Below are 22,059 nucleotides of genomic sequence, written 5' to 3'. Positions count from 1 at the left end.
GCGGCACCAGCAACTTCCGCTCCGCCGCCGTCACGGGAAGCGCGGCCGCCGCCCCGCCCCCCGCGCGGTGCCCTCCGCCCCGGACTACAGCTCCCGGCGTACACCGCGCCGCCTCCTCTCTCGCCGCGGGCGCCGTCCGGGAGCGGAGCGGGGCTCTCCCGCTGGCTCAGGGCACTGGGAGTCCGCGCGTGTGGGGCTGCGTTTGAGCGTCCTCGGCCTACCCTGCTCCCTGCTTCCCGGAGAGCCATCTGCCGCCACTGCCGCAGGACTCGCCCGCCCGTGAGCCCTTTAAATCTGGGTCAGGGAGGCGGCCGAGGGCGGGCGGTGACGGGCGCGGCAGCGGGTGGCCCCGGCTCGGGCGGCAGGAACGTTACGCCCCCGCTGGCAGCCGCTCGCGGAGGCCGAGCGCGGCTGTCGGGCGGTAACGATGTCCGTGCAGGGGTTTGGCAGCGGGATCGCCGACAGCAGTAGCCGCCGGCATTAAACCTTGGGCTTCCCGGGAGCACCGCCGTAGCAGCGGGGAACGGCACCAGGTGAGCGCGCGTGTGTCGTGCGGCGCTGCCCCAGGCAGCTACCGACTGCCGCGGCACCGGCCTGCGTGACCAGCGAGTGCCGTGAGTTCCGGGCCGGAGCAGGCGGGAGACGCCCGGCTCGTCCCGCCGGGAGCAGCGCGCGATTTCCCGCGCTCGGGGCCGGGCCGGGATGGGGCCCGCGGTCAGGAAGGGGCGAGGGGGCGGGGCCACGGCGGAGGGGGCGGGGCGCGGCCGCCGCGCGCGTCTCACTTTGGCGCCAACTGCTCGGGGCCGGGGGCGGGGCTGTGACGTCACGGCGGCGGATGCGCCGTGCGGCTGCGGCCGTTGGCTGGCGCGGCTCTGGCCCCGCCCCCCGCGCCCGGCCTGCGGCACCGCGGCGGCGGCCGGTGAGTGCCCCGGCCCTGCGCGGGTCCCCCGGCTCGGCACCCCGGGCACGCACCCCTCCGGCCATAGCCTGCCCGCCCACGGCGGCTGGGGGAGCCGCGGCCGGGGGTGCTCCTGCCCTGGCCCCCGAGAGGTCCCGAGCTCTTCCGCCGTGGCAGGAATTGGGGCGAGGGGAGCCCCTTCCCCGCCTGTGCAGGGAGGGCGAGGCCTGGGGAGTGAGGAAGGGCCGCTCTCTCTGAACGGGCTGGCGGCTGCTCCGTGCCTGTACCCTCCCCCCCTGCCCGCCTCCCAGCCTGAGCCGCTGCCAGCCCCCCTGCTCGGTACTGGTTTGACTGGTGGTATCAAACAAGGGGAATTTGCTCTTAAATGGTCAGTAGGGAAGAAATCAGAATTATTAAATCAGATTATTTTAACTGGGTAAGGTACCTGTTCGCAGAATGCAGTGCTGGTTTTCGTATCAGAATTTCTTTGTAGGATCTGTAAGTGACAGCTAAAGATCTTCAGGATGCTTATTTAAGTAACAGATAATTTCTTAAATTTCTTGAAAGCTCATTTTTTTACCTTGATACAAGAATTTTCTCATTCTAGTGCTAGATTTTATTGAAGAACAAGGGCCACAGGTAGCTCACGTGTAATTGACATACTTCAAGATGATGCTGCTTTATGTTGCTGTTCTGAAATTGTCAGTTAATTGGTTCTCTTTGCTTTGATATTTTCCTCGTAGATGGGGAAGCCATAGGGACTTTGTATCATGGCAGCAGGTGAGGATGGACTGGGACTGTTTGATACCCGCTACAGTGGTAAGAAGTGTTAGATTACTTTCTGATTTGCAGAGAAGTAATGCAAGCAGTCTTATGCTAATAAGTAGGTCCGAAAATAACTTAAAAAACAAGTTCGGAGTTGTGACAAATACTGAAGAGCTTCAACTGTAATTAAATGGCTGTGGCACAATATCATGCAAGCCATATCCCATTAAATCAGTTTGTATTTAAAACCATACCTGTACTTTGGATTTCTGAATGTTTTGAGGGATGCCTGGAACTGGTCTCTCCCCTGTCTTTCCTGCTGTATAATTTAACCTTTAGCTGTATCTTAATGAAGCTTGCATTTGAACAGTTAGGGGCACTGCTCTTTTGTTTGCTGTTTGTAAGAGCCAATGTGCTATCAACTGCCACAGTACCCATAATAAGGTACTCTATTTCCAGCTCCACAGTTGGTTGCCTTGAGACATATTTGGGAGATTCCCAGCCTCAGAAGGACTGTGGACATTGATGTTTTTCTTTATAGAAATAACGTTTGTTGCAGAACTAGAGAGGTTCACATGGAGGAGACGAGAGTGATAAGAGGCATTGGAAAAAGACATGAAGAGAGACTGAGGAGATTTAGATTAAAATACGTTTACAGAACCAGTTAGTGTGTGAGTAGATGGCAATACTAAAGCAAATTGTTTGTGTTATGATACAGACTGCTACAATACTTTTTTTTAGCAAGAAATGTTTCTTTTAACAGTAGTGGTTTTATTGTACCAAATCTTTTCTTTTTGTTTTTGAGTTGTATAAGTTTTCTATTCAGTGCATTCTAGAAAACAGTTTCAGAGTTAGATCAAGTTTACTTAATTTATCATTTTAAAATCTATTTGCCATATAATATGCTTTATGCACAGTTCTTGTAGTATTTACAAACTGATCTTACAGGACTGTCTTTGCTTCCTGGTGACTAAAGATCTTTTCTCCACAGTAGCAGTAGTTTGCTGGAAAAATTTCCCTGTCTTTCACGGGTCTGTACTGTTACCTCTACTATTTTCTACTGGTATAGGATCATAGCTGCACTTACTTTACGGGGAAGGTAGAGTTTGCAGTTTACTAAATTATTACTTTGGCCTTTTTTTTTTTTTTTTTTTTTCCATTGCTTTAGCTGAAGCTTCCCCCTTCAGGGAAGGAGATGAGAGCTCAGTGGATATTTATGATGGCTTGGACAGCAGTGTGTCGGTTTCTGGTAGGTTAATTGTGTCTCACTGCTTGGCTTGGAACATGATAGAGTCTCTGCTTCTTAGGCTGATTTCAAGTAAAACAATATTTAATTTTAGGTTTACATTTAGCTGGTGTAATCTATGCTTCAGTGAGCAGCTTGTTTAAATTCAAGACATGTATGTTAGGCTGTATAAATGCAGCAGAGAATTCTTAAATCTATTAGTTGAATAAATGGGAGTTTTCCTCTGATACTGGCTATTTGAAGAGACTTGGGTGTGTAAGGGGTGCAGAGAAACCCTAGCTATTGTATCTGTGCTGTGATACAGGACATTTTATCTTGGGAAAAACACCTTTATTTTCTGTTTATGTAAGCTACAGGACCAGATCCAACAGTCACTGATCACAAAATCCCCAGTGAGAGATCCAGTGCATACTTTCTATGTGATACAGTATATTCAGGAGATCCTTTTAACCTTTTGTTACTTTCCAAATAATTTGACATGCTAATGTAAATTAATTTCTTCTTTTAACTTCTTTGAAGGTGAGTAATAAATGGATCCAGCACATGATCTTTTTCATGAGCCTTAGTGTACCATTTAATGAGATGCTGTTTCTAGTATTTAAGCAATTATTTCTCTCCTGATCTTGCAGCTGTAAGACCACTGAATTTTTATGGAAGGACTGTGCTATATCCTACAGACAAAAAGCATCTATAAATTTTTTTATTTTGCATTTTGTATTTCTGAAGTTCATATTTCACATATGGAGATGCATTGTTTAGTAAGCATCAAAGATACAAGGAGGAATAGCAATGTAATGAAAGCATTTTATATAGTCCATGTCGAATTTCCCACACTCCTCTGTCTCCCACAAGTCCAGTTTTGAGAGATCTTGGTATTTTAAATTTGAAGAGAGGACTGGTGAGATCTTTGTTCTGTACAGATAAGCTGTTATTTGTATGTCCTCTTACATTGGTATTGTCCAAAGGGTGGGAGCACAGCTTTGATAGCTAACTTCATTTTTTTGTCGGCAAATGCATCTGTATTTCAGGGGTGTCATAAGCCAGGTCCTGTCAGTTAAGTGTACTTGGTGAACAGAGCACCCATGCTGATTTGAGGAAAAAGCACTGTCATTAAATAAATTGGGTGTTTGGGTATTGGCTTGTCAGTTGGTTTTGTTTGGGTCTTTTTTTCATTTCACTTTCATTTCACTTAGAGATGGCTATTTTAAGAAACCTTTGTACCTTACTGCAACATGATTTGCCATGAGCATGTAATAATTCTCTATTTTGTGTGTTGTTACCTTGTAAGTACAAGAAGTAGAACCAAAATGCACAGACAGTATAGAACAGTGTAAACAATGCAACATGGCTAGAAAACTACCTTTTCCTTATGTCATTGCTTTTCTTTATATAGACAATTTTGCACCAAATGCTACACCATCTAGAAGCAGCTTAAATTTATTTGATGAAATATTAATTGAAGAAGGGACTGCAAAGAAAGCATCCTATGACGAGGTATGTATTAATATGGAAAAAAAATTCAGGTGTTTTTGGGGGGTTTTGTTCCAAATTTTCTTGTGTAAAAAGTAAAGTACAGAAAATGTTGTCGGCATGCTCACATTGTTGGAAAAATAGGCTATTTTTCAATAAGTAAGAACAAGAGCGTGCTAATAAACTCTTAGGACAACGAGTTCATCTGAATAAGGGAATCTGTCACTCTATGACATGATGTGTTCCCATTTCTTATCCTTTGCATGCAGTTCATGTATCAGCTACATAATGGGAGAATGTATTGTGGTTTCCCTCTAGTCAAGGATCTGATCAGACATACGATACAAAGCTGGTCTTGACATTTGTCCCAACAAATTTTTTTACAGAGTAAAGCAGATAAATCCATGACCTATCTTATGTCTTGTTAAATTCTGTCCTTGAGACTGAAGGTGGCCATGCAGTAGGTAGCTGCTTCCAGCAAATCAAGGCAACACTCAGTTAAGTAGCATCACCAGTCCTGGCCTACAAGACGCATTTAAATGGCATAAAAGGGACAGACATCCACAGATGTTGGAAGGAGCAGGAGCGGAACCTCCAGGTCTCCACTGAGTGATGAAAATGTCACTGTGCAAGTTTGAAAGTTGTTGACTGTTTGTTTGAATGGAAGTTGTCCATTCTTCTGTGAAAGCTTTGTCACTATCTACCTCTAAAGAAGAGCTCCTGCCAAATATATTTTGCTTAACTTTGTGATCTTAGCAGCATCATGTCCTTTTGCAGTATATTTTTGCAGTCCAAGTTTGTAGTAACTTTTTGTTGTGTTTTTCCTTACCTGTTTTGTGTTACATAAAATCTGACAAGAGAGTCCCCATCTACTTGTCTCTTAGAACTCCTGCTCCTTGGTAATTGTGTTTTTAATTTCACAACAGTATGGTTTTCTGTTATTCTTTAGCCTATGACTGTTAGGCAAGCACACATAGATTTCCTCTTACCTGAGTGTTTGTGTCATTTTAGAGACCTGTATACCAGTTGGAGCATACTGAAGCCTTTTGTTTCAATACAGCTTTAATATGTTTCTTTGGGGGAAAAAACAGAGGTTTGTAATATACATTAGTGTGTTAACTAGGTATAAATCTAGAGAAGTAACTCTTCTGTATAATTAAGTCCACTTCTATGCTGTGAATTCTTCTCTCTTTGACAGTTGCAGGCAGAATATGGAAAATGCCAACAGCAAATTAAAGAGTTGATGAAGAAATTTAAAGAAATACAGGCACAGGTATTGTAGTTCAAAGGGACATATTGTCAAGATCATGCAAATTAAATTGAATATTGCTTTGAGAAAGAAATTCTATATGCTTTCCAGACTTGATGCATTTCATGGATAGTTTGTAAAGCGCTCCTGTAGATAGATGCTAGGAGCTTGTTCTGCCTAGGATGGTTGCTGGGATAGCCTACTGACAAAATCAGTAGGTAAATTCATTTGTTTCACAATGTTGTGTGCAGTAAGACTTTATTTGGTTAAAAGCTGTCTTGTGTCTTCTTAATTAGAAAGTGAATGTGTCAAATGAGTAGTTATCAGAAAGGTATCCAGTACTCTTGTTTTTTTAATGCACTAGGGACAGGGCTGTAAAGGTACCTGTGCTGTCATTAGAACTGGAAGCAGATGTCTGTGTTGCTTTGAGCATAGTGCCGATTTGCAAAGTCTGAGCTGCTCTTCAACTTGAGCTGGTGTTCCCTTGCTGTGCCATTCTATAGAGCTGGATTATTTGGGGCAATTCTGCAGTGTGCTCTAATGCATATTACACGTAACTCCCAAAGGTTCTAAGGTTTGCAGTGGTAAGCAGCTGCTGCCCTGTCACACTTCTGTATTGTTTTCTGCAAATCTTGTCTGCCTTTCTGAGCAGGCTTTGCTGAGGACAATTATCAAGATAAGGGACTATTTCTGGGATCGACAGGGTTCTCGAATATCATGCCTAGAAATGTTAGAATGATAGAGCACCCGAAGTTGGTTTTGATACCTTGAAAGAAGTACCCTTTTCTCTGAATGTGCTTAAGAGCTACATCTCTCATTTGCTGCAGTGACCGAGAAAGCAATAAATTGAGTAAAAGAATGAAATGAAGAGGTAGATTATCATTTTTTAGCTCACTTGTTTTATGGCATATTTCAGTTTTATTAAATTGTATGCTTGAAATGTTTGAAATAATTACCAGGAGCACAAACAGGAGCATAAATGTGAGTGATGTTACAAAAAAGAAGAAAAAATTAGAAAAGCAAAACAAAAAAACAAACAACAACAACAAAACCAAACCAAAAAAAACCCCAGAAAAACCCCAAACTTTTTGGATTTCAATAATTTTGATTTCTTCGAAAAGTTTTTTATATGTTTTACTCTCACTTTGCCAATGATGAGACATTTTTCTAGTGGTTGTCTTGCACTATTTTTCATTGCATGTTTGGATACCCAAGCTAATTCTTGTTTTTTCTCTCCCTCTCTCTCTTGCTGTCTGTTTTATATATATTTAAAATAGAATATCATTCTACAGAATGAAAACCAAGCTCTCAAAAAGAATATTTCAGCCCTTATCAAAACAGCAAGAGTGGAAATTAACCGTAAGGATGAAGAAATCAGTCATCTCCATCAAAGGTACAAATAGACAGTAGAACTGAAAACATGTTTTTTTTCTGATCATGTTTATATACTTGTTAGAAATTTTTATATGTATTTGAAGAAAAAGTAATGAAAAAAAATTACTTAGTAAATAATTGTGTAGTTTAGAACCAGTACAATCAGAGGAAATACATAGGTATCTCCTTTGCCTAACGGGGTCTTTGGTTTCTACTTAAGAAACCAAGAAGGAGTCCAAATGGTGACCTTTTGCATGAATTTTTGTTTGTAACCCACTGTTCCTTGTGAGTTATCTAACTATCTTGCATGTTTCAAAGCAGATACTCCACAGAGTTCAGCTTCAAAACCAGTCTTGTTTTATGGCCTCAGACTTGAATTCCATGGAACTTGCCAGACAACAAATGAAAAAAAATATATAATGTTTTCATGGCAAGATGTGAAATCCCTGTCTCCAGTGGTGGGGGATAACAACTGGAGATTTATTGGTTATTTCTGTATACCACTAATGTTACTGGAAGGAGTTGAAAACAGTGAAGTATGGGTGGGAGAGTAGCTGACAGTAAGGTTTCTGAACCACGTGAAATCAGAGCAGGGGTTCAGGATTTGATCTAGGTATTTTGGAAGCATCCAAAAAATTGTGGAAAATTGTGGGAAAGGTGGCACTTTGATATCTCAGAAGTCTGTTGCATGGTTTATAGTAAATTAGCTTAGCTTAGACAATGCATCTGTGTGTAAAGTTTATTTCAAAGTTAGTATCTCTCAGGGAATTGTTAGTGTTTATCTCAAAAAACCCCTCGACTTTAAAACCACAACACCAAACAAACACAGCTTGGATACAGTAACATTAATCACACATGTATACAGATTTAATAGCAAGCCTAAAGCATAGAAAACATTTATCAGTTTCATTCAAAATGAAACAGAAATATAAGAAAGGATTTTGTATTACAACAGCTGCAGCATTATTAGGGTTCAACATTCAGTTCACACCACAATGTCATGTTTTTGGAGTAGGCCCAGTTGTATAAGGTGTTCATATCATATTTAAATTTACTGTATGGACCCTTGGGAAGTATTCCATTTTATAAAGCAAAATCAATCCTATTTTTTATTGGAGATAAATATGGAATTATTTTACACTTGCACTAATTCCTTACACCTGGATGCTGCTTCATCATAGAATTTCAGGCCAAATCCAGATGTCTGTGTTGCAGCCACTTCATCCTTGACTCTCTGAAACAGAGCCAGACATTTAGCAGTTTGCTGCCATCATTTGTTGCTGTGACTTTTATTTCTGTTTCTTTCTGCATGGATTAGACACCATCATTCTTTTTATATAGTGTCAAGTGTCTAAGAAGGTTGACCTTGTCTTTAGTGATGATATTTGAATGAAGTGTTGTGTTGATTATGGTAGAAAAGTGTCTGGTTGTTTTTGGTGTTTGTTTTATTGTGTTGGGTTTGGGAGGTTGTTTGTTTTAGTAGTGAGGTAACTGGTGCATTCTATCAGTAATGAGTAGGAGTTTATGCCATACAGGCTACATGTACCCTTTTAAATTTGAGTTTTTAAATTATTTTTAATATGATAACTTCTCAGCAGTAGCATGTGGCCTTGATGAGGCTTGGTTATCATAATGTACTACTTGTCTTCTGGAGCTTGCAACAGCTCCCAAATGTAGTTTATTTGCTTATTGATGGTTTTTAAATTATAATTATTTTAAATCACTAATGCTGTAAAGAACAACTTTTTTTACCTGGGGGAAAGCTCTCTTTATTGCTGGACAATGATACTAATTTGAATTACTGAAATTGTTAACTAGGCTCAATATAGTACTTTTTCATAAATCTTGATTTTTCTTCAGATTAATTTCCTTTGGAAAATACGTATATAAATTATATTCTTTTGTACTGTGCTGATGAATGTTATTAAATGTTTTTTATATCGCCCACTTTTATTCAGATTGAAAATGAAAGTGTTAACAATTTTTACAGATACATGGGTTCATTGCAGTTCAGCTTTAGTTATGTTTAAATAAATTTTAAAAGAGCATAACACTTTTCCTTTTTATAAATAGGCTATCGGAATTTCCCAACCATCGAAGAACATACCTTCCAGGATCAACTAAAACAAAAGATTCCAAATTCAGACCTTCTGATTTAGGTGACAATATGAAGATGGAACATAGAATGAAAAATGACTGTTCAAAAGATGGATACCACAGTTACTCATCTCATAACACGGACAGTGGGAAGTCTGGCTCTGAAAAAAGGAACACTCCATTTTCGCTGAGGCACCCTCCTGAAGAGCTCTGCAGTGATGGTACTCACACGTGTGCACTGAGCTATGACCATACTTCCAGCAAGGAGAGCAGAAAGGAAAGAAAAGAAACTAAAAGTAATGAACAGTACAGCAGGGGAAATGTCAACAAACACAAGAGAGAAGTACATCAGAGCACTGGAAATGATGGTGACAGTGAAGAGGGGAATTCAGATCCTCAACAGAAGCTGAAAACCCTATCAGAGAAGGCTAGTAAAAATGAATTGCAACAAAAAAGTCAGAGCATGAAACTCAAATGCAGTCCAAGTGTAGAAAGAAGAGTAGAAAGGGGTGTTTCTTCCTGGGAGAAACAGACAGCTGGTAAAGACAGGTTTCAAACAAGAGGTGAATTGTATGCTGATGAGAGATTACAAAATGGATTAAAAAAAGACATTAAAACACATGATAAAGGTGAAAAACATGCTGGCCAAAAAAATAAACCAACTGAAAAGCTGCAAGAACAACCAAGGAGGCCTGGTAGGGGGAGCAGTCCACACTCCAAGAATTCAAAGAGTGTTCATGAATCACGCAAATGTCGTGTGGAAGAGTCTAGAAAAGTAAAACACCTTGACTGCAAGAGAGACAGGGGAACAGATGATCATATCTCTCGAGAAGGAAGGACTTCACCTAATTCCAGCAGCAGAGAGCATAAATATGCACGCTTGAAGGAAAGCAGTAGTAGACATGAATGGGAAACAGCACATTCCAAATCAGAAAGACACAGAACTGAAGAAAAAAGGAAAAGGGAAAGAGAGGATCAGGATGAAAATAGACATTTTAGAAATGAAAAAAAAGTTGCAAAAGAATTTTCTCACCAATCTGTAAAAGACTCCAAGAAAAGTACAGATGTTACAAAAAGCGTGAGAAAGAAATCCTGTAAGCTGGAAGAAACATCCAGAGTAGCAGATAGCTTAAAAAATGATAAAGTTCCCAAAACTAAAGGTAATCGCACTGGGCCAAAAAGCAAAGACTTAAAACTTAGCTTTATGGAAAAGCTAAATTTAACTCTTTCTCCTAATAAGAAACAATGTCTGCCTGCAGTGGATAGGCTTAGAAAACCTTCCCAAAAGGCCACTGATGAGGGAAGTACAGAGCTCACACTGCAAGCCGAACTCTTAGATTCTACCCACCCTCTAGACTGTGGTCCCACAGAGCACAGTCATTCAGCACTACAAGTTCTGGACACTGCAGCTCAGAGCAATGTGGAACCATCACTGCCTGTTTCCATCAGTTCTGAAAACGGAGCCTTGAAAGTAGCAGCAGCAGATCCAGCACAGTGTGAAGCGTTGCCAGCAGTCGCAGCTGATGAACCAAGCTCAGAAACCTTACCAGAAGCAGACGTGGGTCAGGTACAGCCCCAAACATTGCCAGAAGCAGCAAAGGTGCTGGTTCCTGATGAGAGGGAGGCAAATACGCCATCAGAAGTGGCAGAGGCTTGTGATCCAGTTGAATTGGAAGCCTCAGGAAAAACAGCAGCAGTGACGGGTCTGAGCCACCCTGAATCTTTGCCCCTGGAGGTGACAGGGAGTATGGCAGAGTGTGAAGAGTTGCCTGTGACAGAGGGTGAGATGCAGGATGGTAATGTACCAGCAGCAGAAGTGGCCGAACCTGAACCTGCAAGTATGGCAGACTTTCTAGAGTCAGCAGCAGAGAAGAAAGAGGAAGATAAAATATGGCTGGCTACTGACATAGAAAGCTCTGCAGATCAATGTGGCTCTCAAAATGTTGTCTTAGATGACTCAGAAGCCAGAAGTTCTGGTGATCTGGAGTCCTCTGGTACTGCAGATGGCATCAGTGAAACAAAACCAGACTGTTTAATGGAAGTAGTGAGGGATGATGATCACGTGGCTGCAGAAAATGTTGACTGTCCCATAGAGGGAAAGAGTATCTGTGAAATTAGTATTAGTAAATCTCATTCACTGGACAGAACGATAATAACTAAGGATGAACCACTAGTTGACCAGAATACTTGTAATCTGGAGCCAGACCTAACTGATAACAGTACTGCAGCAGCATCTTCTCTCAGTGGTGAGATGTGTCCTATAACTAAAGAGATAGAAACTAACCCAGTTTCTGTTGATGATGACAGCTCAATACTGAGCATTGATCTCAATCACTTGAGGTATATTCCAAAGGCAATCAGCCCACTGAATAGTCCAGTGCGTCCTTTGGCTAAAGCACTGAAGATGGAAGGTCCCTGTAAAGGCATTGTGAAGACTTACAACAAAGGTATTTGTATATGTATATTCTGATTTCTTTTCTACATAAAGCTTAGAAGATCTGCTCATGGAAAGCAGAAATAACTTCTTTTACCTGCCTTCTGAAAGATGCAAATTGTGTCTTCTTAAGATGTGTATGTCTCAGTGGTCCTTTTTGTTAGTAGTGGAAGCATTTAATGTTGCAGCCAAGATTGTAGCCATTTGAATATTAGTGCTCTAAAAATTGGAGTTGGTCACTACTGGCAGAAGATTGGTTGAAATAAGAGTTTTGTATTAACTTACTAAAAAAATACATAACATGTCTTAGTTGTGGCTAGTTTTGCATAGATCCCTTTAGGTATTCCTCTGAAATTGTGGAAGCAAAAGTTACATAGGATCATATTCTTTCAAGTATTTGTGAATTTAAGTCTTCCTTGTAATGTCCTGCTGCAATTAAAACAAAAATTCTTGGAAGTTTAGATTTCTTACTAGAAAAGAAATGCTAGAGTGGCATTGAAATCTGTTTTTTTATGTTTCAGAGCATAACTCTTTCTGGGATTATTAGAACATTAATGGGTCATTTGTTCTCAATTTGTTTTAGTTTTGAAATTTAAAAGAAAAGCCACCTATTGTATGTAAATGATGTTCACAATGATGTGATAGTTGTTATTTAGCTGGTACAGTAATCAGAAAACTTGTTAAAGTAAATGGAAAGAAATTCAAAACTGATGAAAACTGCTATATTTTTCTCTTTCCAATTGATGTATTTGTGAGATAGTTCACATGTGTTTGGTGAAATGTTGAGGCCCCTTAAAGCTCAAAATTTACTCAAAATAAAGCTCAATTTGCCCCTTAAAGCTCAAATCCCTTAAAGTGCTGAAGCAAACCACCTGAACTTGTTATAGCTCAGGCTTCCCGAGTTCAAACAAACAGTTCTGAATAGTCAGTTTACAGAAGAGAATCTTGCAGGTCTTTCTGAAAATGCTGTTTAAAATTGCATTCTTTATGGTGATTAGCAAACTGTTTTCTTTTTATAGATTTAATTCCTGAAGGTACTGTTGTCATCTGTCCCTCAAAGAACTTGTCAAAGGAGGTAAACAAAGAAAATCAAAAGCCAGTTAGTATGTCTGATGAACACTTAGAGATGGAGTCTCAGCTAAGTATCTCTTCAGATGAAATAGAAGAAGGCGAAATTGTGAGTAGCGATGAAGAGAAAGAAAAATCTAAACCAGAGAGAGGCTCTGAAAATACAAAAAAGTCAAGACCAAAAGCTTCTTCTGAGACACGAAATTTGACCAGCAGTCCTCAGAATCAAAATAGCAAAACTGTACACTGCAATGAAGATAATGGAAAATTTGTTTCTGTGCAAGTAAGCACACAAAAGAATGGAGAGAGGCATAAAAATCAGACCTTCAGATCTTCAAAGAATATGAGGAAAAACAAAACTGTGAGCATTGCTTGTCTTGAAAAAATAGTTCATGTTATTGTTGAACCTTCAAATATACAAGAAATCATGCAGATGCTCAGAGCTATACGAAAACAGATGAGGAAAAGTTATATGAAGTTCAAAGTACACTTCCCAGTTCAGCATTTTCACAGAATTATAGAATCTGGGATCATAAATTTTACAGCATTAATAAGATACTTGAACTTTTCCAAGATATGTGCATTAGGTGATACATTAAAATTGAATATCTGTGATATTATAGAGTCAAAACTTAAACAAGTTAAAAAGAATGCAATAGTGGACCGTCTTTTTGAACAGCAAGTGTCAGATATGAAAAAACAGTTGTGGAAATTTGTAGATGAACAGCTTGATTACTTATTTGAAAAGATAAGGAGAATTATAATAAAGCTATGTGATGTGGGAAATGAGGGTGAGGAAGGGAAGTTCGAAAGGGCCGGAAAGCAAAACCACAAGATCAGTCATAAAAATGATGTGCAGAGACCTAGAAAAAAGTCCCTGAAAGATGGTTCTCAAAAGCCTGAAGAATATATTTCAAAGGAAACTGTGGATTATCAACAACCTAAATGTCACCATGAGAAAAATAAGACGGGTACACCAAAAACTGCCTTTACAAAATGTCTTAACTCCATTGATAACACAAGAAATTCCCAAACAAAAGTTCACCTATCTAAAGAGAGTAATTTACAAAGCACTCTTACTCCAGTGAGGGGTGTTAAACATGAAAAGGAAGGACTCCTACTGTCCAGAGATGCTAACAAGTCTGATCTTAGTTATGAGCTTCTCACAGAACAACAAGCATCCAGTCTTACGTTTAATCTTGTAAGTGATGCTCAAATGGGTGAAATTTTTAAAAGCTTATTGCAAGGCTCTGATCTCTTGGAAAAAAATGGTGGCAGTATCAACAGAAATGAGTGTGAATTCAGGACGCCAGAAAAACAGTTTTTAGACAGTCATAAATGCAGGGATAATGCTGCTGAACTAGAGCAAGAAATTGCTCCAAAGGAGGCATGCATGGATTGTAAACAGGAAGAGGATATTAGCTGGACTATTGTTTCACCTGTAAGAGCTCCCTCACTAGCATCTAGGCCTCAGATGCCTGTTGATCCAGATGTGCTGGATGAGAGCTGTATGTTTGAGGTTTCCACAAACTCGGCTTCGTGCAAAGAAGATGAATGCAATTTGCAGAAGAATAAATCATGTGTTTCTTCTATCCTTCTTGAAGATTTGGCTGTTTCCTTAACGATTCCATCACCTTTGAAATCAGATGCTCACCTCAGCTTTCTAAAACCTGAGAATAATTCTAGCTCAGCTCCAGAGGGTGTTGTTAGTGCACATTACAGCGAAGATGCACTTCTAGGAGAGGAGGATGCCACTGAACAAGACATTCATTTGGCTTTAGAATCTGATAACTCAAGCAGTAAATCAAGTTGTTCATCATCGTGGACAAGTCGGCCTGTTGCTCCCGGTTTTCAGTGTCGCCCCAGCCTACCAATGCAAGCAGTAATCATGGAGAAATCCAATGATCATTTTATTGTAAAGATTAGGCGTGCAGTGCCATCTGTCTCACCAGCTTCTGATCAGATGGCTCCAGTGAAGGAGGCACAGGCATCCTCAACCAAGACTGGAAAAGGAGAAATGAGAACTGGGGGAAAAGAAAGGGACAGCCAGAGTGGCACCGTGAAAGAAGCCATCAAACCAGATCTGGTTAAGATGGATCACTTGCCGCACGTCAGTGCTGAACAAGAACAAAATCCTACCATAGCTCAGCCTCTGAAGGAGTCACACAATAATATTGGAAAGAAAGAAAGTACTGAGTTGCTTGGGACCTGTAGAAAATCTTCAGACAAAGAGAGCCACGACACTGAAAGCCCAGATAAAGGCTCTGAGCAATCTGAGACACACAAATTGCAAGTATCCAAAAACATAAATGAAATGCATGTTAAATCTCAAGCTTCTTTTCCTGCTGGATGCAATATGAAGTCATACATAACAGATGGTGTTGTTAATGGAACTTCATGTCATGCAGTGGAATCCAGAGCAGATAATGGGACTCGGGAAACTTCAACAGGAAACTCAGAAGTCAGTGATAAAAAGGAAGAACTTGAAGAGTGCTTCAATGCATCTATAGACTTAACAGAAGAGCTTTCTAGTGAGACTGTAGCAGGTGAATGTGATCTTGAAACAAAACCCAGTTCAAAGACTGATGGAGGGTGCCAGATAAGTATAGATGATAAAACTAGTAAAAAGAGGAAAAAAGAGACCATAGAAGAGAATTCCGATTCAAAAAGGCAACGAAAAGGAACTGAATCAGCAGGTGAGGGGAGTGATGGAAGTAATATCAGGTCTGAAGATAGAAATTCATCACCCAAACAATGTTCCAATAAGAAGAATGAGCTACAGCAGAACAAAGACTCTTCTGCCTTGGGTTCATCTCCATCATCACCTAGCCTCTATGCCAAAAACATCATTAAAAAGAAGGGAGAAGTAGTAGTGTCCTGGACAAGGTAATTTCTGATTTGATCTGCTTGATTGCTTTAGGGCTTTTTTAAACTACCTTGTACACTGAAAAGAGGGAAGAAAAGGGTATTTAGCTGATGACTGAAGTTATTTGGTAGCTCTACACCCTTCTCTAAAAAGTGGAATGGGACCCTCCTTTTATCAATGCAGGATTGCTCTGGGAGATTCAACTCCGGTATGGCAATTTGCAGGATGTGTGTGACAAGTGAGGTGGCTGTACATGTCAATAATACATGCCAAAATTATTGTGGTGTATTCTTATTTTTAAGAAACTATAGTTGGCAGGTTTTGCTGTTCTTGGTACAACTTGATACAATCAACACTTTATAAAGGGGGTTCTAAAATTTTCAGGACAGACCTTTCTAAACTATAGTTCGGATATAAAGTAAGTTTGTAGGTAACATTTTAAAAGAAAATCAGCTCCTTCATGGAAAAAAGACAGCAAAAGCTAATGTGATTTTTTTTTTAATGTGCACACCAAAAAGGTAGGAAGAGACTTAGAGTTTTTCTTATGAATATGACCAGGTTTTCAGTTTCACACTTTTTATTTATCTTTGAACTTTTTTTTGTCTTTTAGAAAAAAAGGCATTTATTTAAATAATTAGTCATTACATTTTTCTTTGAAATTGAAGAAAAGAAATATAATTTATTGAAGTATGACAGGTTTCAGTCAAATAAAATTACTGTCTATACACATTTTGCCTAAATTGTTGATGAGACAAACAGGAAACTGGTGACGCACTACAGAATAGACTTCTGATTTTTTATTCTCATCTGAACAGTAGATGTGCTCTGAGTATCTTTAGTGCATTAAGCCACTTAGAGAAGTCAAGCGCCTCTCTGGTTGATCTTTGAACATCAGTGGGCCTTAGGTGAAAGCTGCTATTCAGCCATGCAAACTGAGGCATGTGCACCTGGAGCTACTGACCCTGTTGAATCTGAGTTCCTCTCAATTCAAGTTTAAATGTCTGGTTTAGAAGCTTAAAATTCTTTGACTTTGGTTTGGGGCTAACTCTTACAGCAATCCTGCTCTTCCTAGTATGGGAACATAATCTCCACTACCACTTGTTTGTACTGACTCTATTACTCTGTGCTGGTAGAAGAAAGGATCCTCCACAAATTCATTGCTGCTGATTGAATTCATGTTCTGTAGTTTGGAAATACTCCAAATTTTATATAGGCCTGTATGTATTATTTTGCTTGTGTGCATGTACACAACTATATGTATTAATATTTTAAAAATTCACTTTTGCTGTAGAAATGATGACCGAGAAATTTTACTGGAATGTCAGAAAAAAGGACCATCAAGCAAAACTTTTGTTTCCTTGGCCACTAGGCTAAACAAAAGCCCAAATCAGGTAGGTGATGATATTCTTATGTTTACTAACAGCAATATTCCTACATTGATAATTGCAGTTGAACAAAAATCTTTGGAGATCGTCTGCAAATCTGTAGTTTTCTTTTCCTCATGTCATTTTGGGGGATTCTTGTAAAAAATAATCTGATTCTGCCAGTTGTTACTTCTTAAAAATACACATTATAGGAGTATTATGGGGATTCCTCAGTACCTGTTTGATTGGTGTGTTGAAACTGCTACACTCATAAGGGATTGTTGTTGGATCGGCACTTAGATAAAGGCAATTTTGAGAGGCCTGAAGCCTTTGCACACCTTTAATAAATTAGGAAAAAAATTAAAGTTAGAGCTCAAAAAAAGTATCAGGGTTGTGCAGAAAGGACATTTTTAATGAAGATGTTTCATTTTTCTTTCATTTTTTAATTAAAAAAGTTTCAAAAGACACATATATCAAATTAATGTAGAGTATTTCCAGAGGTTTGCATATAACTTTACACTTAAGTTGAATTGTTCTCTTAATCTATATCCTGAAAATCTAGAAAGGGAGAAACACATTTGACTCCGTTAGGAAATCCTGCATGATTGGGATTTGGCTTTTAGAGTGTTGTGTTGTATGGCTGCAGGGTTTTCGTGGGGTTTGGAAGCTGTTGGGGTGGCTGGTTGGATAAAACAATGTTATCTGTGCATTTATGCCTCTCTTCCCAGTTAGTTTGGTGGATCATCAATATGCTATAGCAATATGTACATAGCAATAAGAAATACTATCTTAGAGCTGAAGGAGGTCACTATGTCAGCTGTAGCTATGTTCAGCAAAAAAACTTTTTACTCTGCTCTACAGACCAGTTATATAAAATCACTGGTGGGCAGATTACTCCATGATGAGCCAAAAATACCTGAAGCAACAATTGTACAAGAGGGTTGAAAATAACCAATAAACGTTGCTTTTTGTGGTGTACAAAATAAGCTTTTGTCTTTACATTTGCATCTTACTCATGGTTACACATGGCAAATTCAAGGCTAATTGGCTTTGAAGCCTTCATTTTTTTCCCTCTTCTTGTAGAGAAACCTATGTTAAACCTGTGTTGGCTCTAGCTCTCCTTGATTAACCTGGAAGCTATTTCAAGTGTGAAAGGTGTAGGAAGACTTCCTAGATCCAGTTAATCTGTTATTGGTGCTCGTAAAATTCTCCTACTAAAATTTCTTGTAAGCAAATAACGGTCTTAAAAAAAATTGATGTCAGATCAATCCGTCTTGGTAGATGTGGAAGTCTGGGGCCTTAATGATGTGTCTTTTTTATTTTTTCTTTTTGTCCTCCATTAGGTTTCAGAAAGATTCAAGCAGTTAATGAAGCTGTTCAAGAAATCCAAGTGCAAGTAGACTCAAACCAAGTTGCTTCATGGTTACAGGGCGTAGCTGTTACCTGCAGGGATGGACTGGAGCCACACCATTCGTATGATGGGATTATGGGGTGGTATCCAAGTCAGAATACTGAGTTTGGTAAATCCAGTGCACTGTTAGTTATTGTCTGCGTTTCCACTGACATTCTTTAACAGAGTAACACAGAGGGAACTTCACAAACCAAGTGGCTAGGGAAGAAAGGGCTTTGACACTGCACATGGGGCAGTATCATTTCAAGTGGGTGACATCTCCTGTTAGTTAAAGGTGTTCTGTGAGTGGAGACAAGGGCGAGCAGTTGAGTGGGAATGGTGGCTCTTGTTTCTCTTGTCAGAAGTTCTGTGTGTGCTGATGTCGAGCTCTGATCTTAAAAAGTGAGAGTGCTTTGGAATCCAGTTGGCAGATAATCCTGGAAAATGAGAGGTAGGTCATCTTGGTGACTGTGGAACATATTTTAAGAAGTGAGGACTTCCTCTTTTAAAAGAAGGCAGGGCAATGATTCCAAAAGTTGCTTATCTAGTAATTGAATTCTGTTGCTCAGGAATAGGTGGATCCTGCAGCTTGTTTTTAACAAATATTTGTGACAATTGTTTACTTACTGGAGAGTTAAATCTAACAGAATCTGTTTTCAGAATAGTCGGTGTGCAGGGTAGCTTAAGTGTTACTTTATATGAGCACTACTCTGCAAAGGCCATTATGTTTTTCTGTTCCAAATTACATCTGGAAAAGGTACTTTGTTTAGGTCTTCAACATAATAAGCATTCTGTTTTGTTAAAAAAAGAGTAAATATTGAGAAGTGATTTTTTGTTAAAAATTAATTTAGAAACAGACAGACCTTTACAGTTTCCTAAAGTGTGACTTTGTAGCTACTAACCAGAAACAAAACTTTTCTGTAAAAACAAGCAGTTTTCAAAAGCTTGTCAACTTGGCATGTTTTGACAGCAATTGCATCTATCTTTACAAATTGTTTAGTGTATTAGAAATTCATTATGTTCTATTTTTAAAAATCTGTTATAACTGTTTCCAGTTTTACTAGAACATACCTAAAGTGTGTGTGTGTATATATATATATTTACACACACATCTCATACACGCTGCTGTTTTATCCCAAATTTCTAAAAAGGTTTTTTTTTTTTTCCTCTCTGAGAAACATCTCTGGAAGTTGCAAGGGTTTTTTTTAATGAGTTCATTGATTTTTTGAGGTTTTATTCTGTATGGAGGACCAGAATTGCTGTAGTCTTTATTCAGTCAGAGCATCTGCTGAGTTCAGTTAGACTTCACTTAATAGCCCCACCAAAGTGCATTGCCTTTCAACTTGGATTGAATTGGCTCTTTTTCAGAGTCCAGTGACCATTTCTTCAATGTCAGCATGGTTTTTTGTTCCCTCTCCAACTGATGGGACAGACCTCTCTTTCTAATAAATCATCAGATAATTTGTCCGTGATGTTGTCATTGACCACTTTGGAGTATTGTACATGTGACCTACAGAATGGATTGTCATGCTGCCAAACAGTGCATTGCCCTTATTTTAGGTAGTACTCTGGAAACTGTTAAAAGGAATGACTTGAGTAGGTGATGATGTCAGTTCTGGCAGTCTTCCATCTTCTATGCTTGCTTCTGAAATGTTTGCTTTTAATGATCAAATCTCACCTTCTGTGCTAATGCTGGCAGTGCCTGGTGATTTCAGTGGGGGATTGGTGCACCAGCCTGTGTTTGTTCTTAACAAACATTTGTGACAATTGTTAATTTGGTGGAGATTTAAATCTAACTGAAACTGTTTTAAGAATAGTAAGTTTGCAGAGAAGTGTTCATATTTGTGCAAAAGTTGGACTCTACTAAGAGTATTCTTTTAACCATATCCTTATGGATCAACATGTGCACAGTACTGAAGGCGCTGAGGGAAGCCACTTCTCTCCACTTAAATGCTTCCTCTCTGCATCAAAAAGGCAGTATTTTATTACAAAGTTGTTTATTCCTTATCTGTGTTACTTTCATATCTGTATAGGTGATGGGAGGCAGGGTTTGACTGTTTTGAATCTGACTTGGGATTCCTTTTTTGTAAAGTGTGAAATTTGGTTAATGTTCTCTTTATTGTATCTATGTGTACAGGTTCCTACATGGTCATGTAAAATATCTGATGTTTGTATATATATAAATATATGTACAAAAATAGGAGGAGCTTTGTTTAGCCAAAGATGATTTTTTTAAACTATATAAAACTACAGGTTTATTTTGTATAAACTAAATAGTTTGCTTACTGTAAGAGCAATACAAAAAATAAAACTGTAAAACTCACACACATGTTCTTGTTGAACAAAGGTTGGCTTGGAGTGGTTTTGTACCATTGTTTGTAATTTATTTCTCCAACAAGAATTTTGATACATATATGCCAAATGTACTGTATGTAATTGTACAGTCTTCTTTGTGAAACCTCAGGTAAATCAAAATATTTTCAAGAACTGTTGGTTAATGGCTTGACAACTACACATGCTGTGAAGCAGCATTAAAATTTAGTTCCATTAGTTTGTGTAAGTGGGTAGCTATGTTGACGTTCTGGCCAATAAACATGGAAGTTGCCAGCTGGTGCTCTGCTGTAATTACTGCTCTGAGTTGTGACTAGAAATTGGAGAATTTCACAAACTACGTAAAACCCTTAAGCCACTTATGAATCAGGACCTACAACTTTAATCTTTTTTCTGGAAACAGGGTTATTGTTGAGTGGAATATTACAAAGGAGAAAGACCTTTTCAGGTCCAAGACCTTTCACTGGAAGAGTGTAGCTGGTGGCCCTTCAAGAGTCTTACTCCAACTTGCTACTGAAGAATAGGTCTACTTCTGTCCAACACATGTATTTTTACAGGATTCTGTTTAATGGATGTGAGTATTCAAAAATTTTACGGAGTTGAAATTCAGAGAGCGGGGTTTGTGGAGATGTGCGTGACAGTGAAATCATAGAGCACTGGGCATTGAATTTTGAGGGATTCTCTCTAAGGCAAAGTCTGTTGGCAGCTAAAGGTGTACCTACAACAGTTGTCTTAACTCAGAGCACTTCTCTTAGATGTCAGTCCAGCAGCAGATAGCTATTTCCATTAAGGCTTTTGTCTAATTGTATTCACTCTAAAACCAAATGCAGAATAATCTTCAGTATTTTGTCTTCGTGAAGGGAGGCAGCAGTAATAAGGCATGCTGAGGAACAGGCTTGATGATTTCTTAGAAGACTATGAAATCAGTCAAGAGGCTTTTCAGGAGCAGAATTGGCTTTGCTAGGAAAGATGGATAAAGTTTCAGGGGTGGCTGGCTGGTTCCTGTGAAAGGTAACTTGGTCCAGAAGGAGCGAGTTAATACCAGTGTTAATGGTAATATTCACCTGTAGTAAAATGGAAAAACAAGTTCAAATGAAGTGACTTTTTTAATAAGCCAAGGGGTTTCTAGACAGTGAGGGTGCACTGAACCAGGTTAGTGGTTTAGGCTAAAACTAAAATTCTGTAGTCTCATCTTCGCATTTCATTGTGCTCATACCTGAATTGCTTTGGCTGCAGCCTGTTGTCTGGCTCATTGTTCACATCCATTGGCTTCAGAGTTTTGTGATGAGTTTGGTGAGATGACAGAAAGCATGTGCACTTTGAAGTAGCTTTGACCCTGTACTGTTAGCTTGTTGTGATGTAAGAATTTTAAAGTATTAGTACAAGGAAATGCTGCTGTTTGTTACAAGAAGATTACTATTTGTTCCCACGTATGTCCTTTTCTGTTTTTCAAATGTGTGAGTCCCTGGCAAGAATATCAAAAGCTGCAGTGCTATAAAAAGTGTAT

At 39.5% G+C, this 22,059-nt stretch overlaps 1 protein-coding gene across 3 annotated transcripts; it reads left to right on the top strand.

Moving 5' to 3' along the window:
• The first annotated feature begins 140 nt into the window (after window positions 1-140).
• On the top strand, window positions 141-20,846 carry CASP8AP2 (caspase 8 associated protein 2). Of its 3 annotated transcripts, none has more exons than XM_069011149.1 (10): window positions 141-279; window positions 1,642-1,717; window positions 2,832-2,912; window positions 4,303-4,403; window positions 5,578-5,652; window positions 6,906-7,021; window positions 9,076-11,546; window positions 12,553-15,487; window positions 16,759-16,858; window positions 18,175-20,846. In XM_069011149.1, exons 2-10 carry the CDS (start codon window positions 1,669-1,671, stop codon window positions 18,229-18,231), a joined length of 5,985 nt encoding a protein of 1,994 aa, XP_068867250.1. In that variant the 5' UTR covers window positions 141-279; window positions 1,642-1,668; the 3' UTR covers window positions 18,232-20,846. The 3 variants fall into 3 exon arrangements, with proteins under 3 accessions (XP_068867250.1, XP_068867249.1, XP_068867251.1); XM_069011148.1 differs by having other exon boundaries at window positions 141-533; XM_069011150.1 differs by lacking the exon at window positions 5,578-5,652 and having other exon boundaries at window positions 141-533.
• Window positions 20,847-22,059: the final 1,213 nt, after the last annotated feature.

This window comes from Aphelocoma coerulescens, chromosome 3 (genome assembly GCF_041296385.1).
Source record: "Aphelocoma coerulescens isolate FSJ_1873_10779 chromosome 3, UR_Acoe_1.0, whole genome shotgun sequence".
Taxonomy (NCBI): domain Eukaryota; kingdom Metazoa; phylum Chordata; class Aves; order Passeriformes; family Corvidae; genus Aphelocoma; species Aphelocoma coerulescens.
Note: the sequence above shows the minus strand (reverse complement) of the source record. Positions and strands in the feature narration are given on the sequence as shown.

Excerpts from the sequence above, each read along its gene's own strand:
- CASP8AP2 (XM_069011149.1), top strand. The coding sequence starts at position 1,669 with ATGGCAGCAGGTGAGGATGGACTGGGACTGTTTGATACCCGCTACAGT. Across the intron at positions 1,718-2,831 it reads GTTTGATACCCGCTACAGTG|CTGAAGCTTCCCCCTTCAGG; the intron begins GTAAGAAGTGTT and ends CCATTGCTTTAG. Across the intron at positions 16,859-18,174 it reads TAAACAAAAGCCCAAATCAG|GTTTCAGAAAGATTCAAGCA; the intron begins GTAGGTGATGAT and ends GTCCTCCATTAG.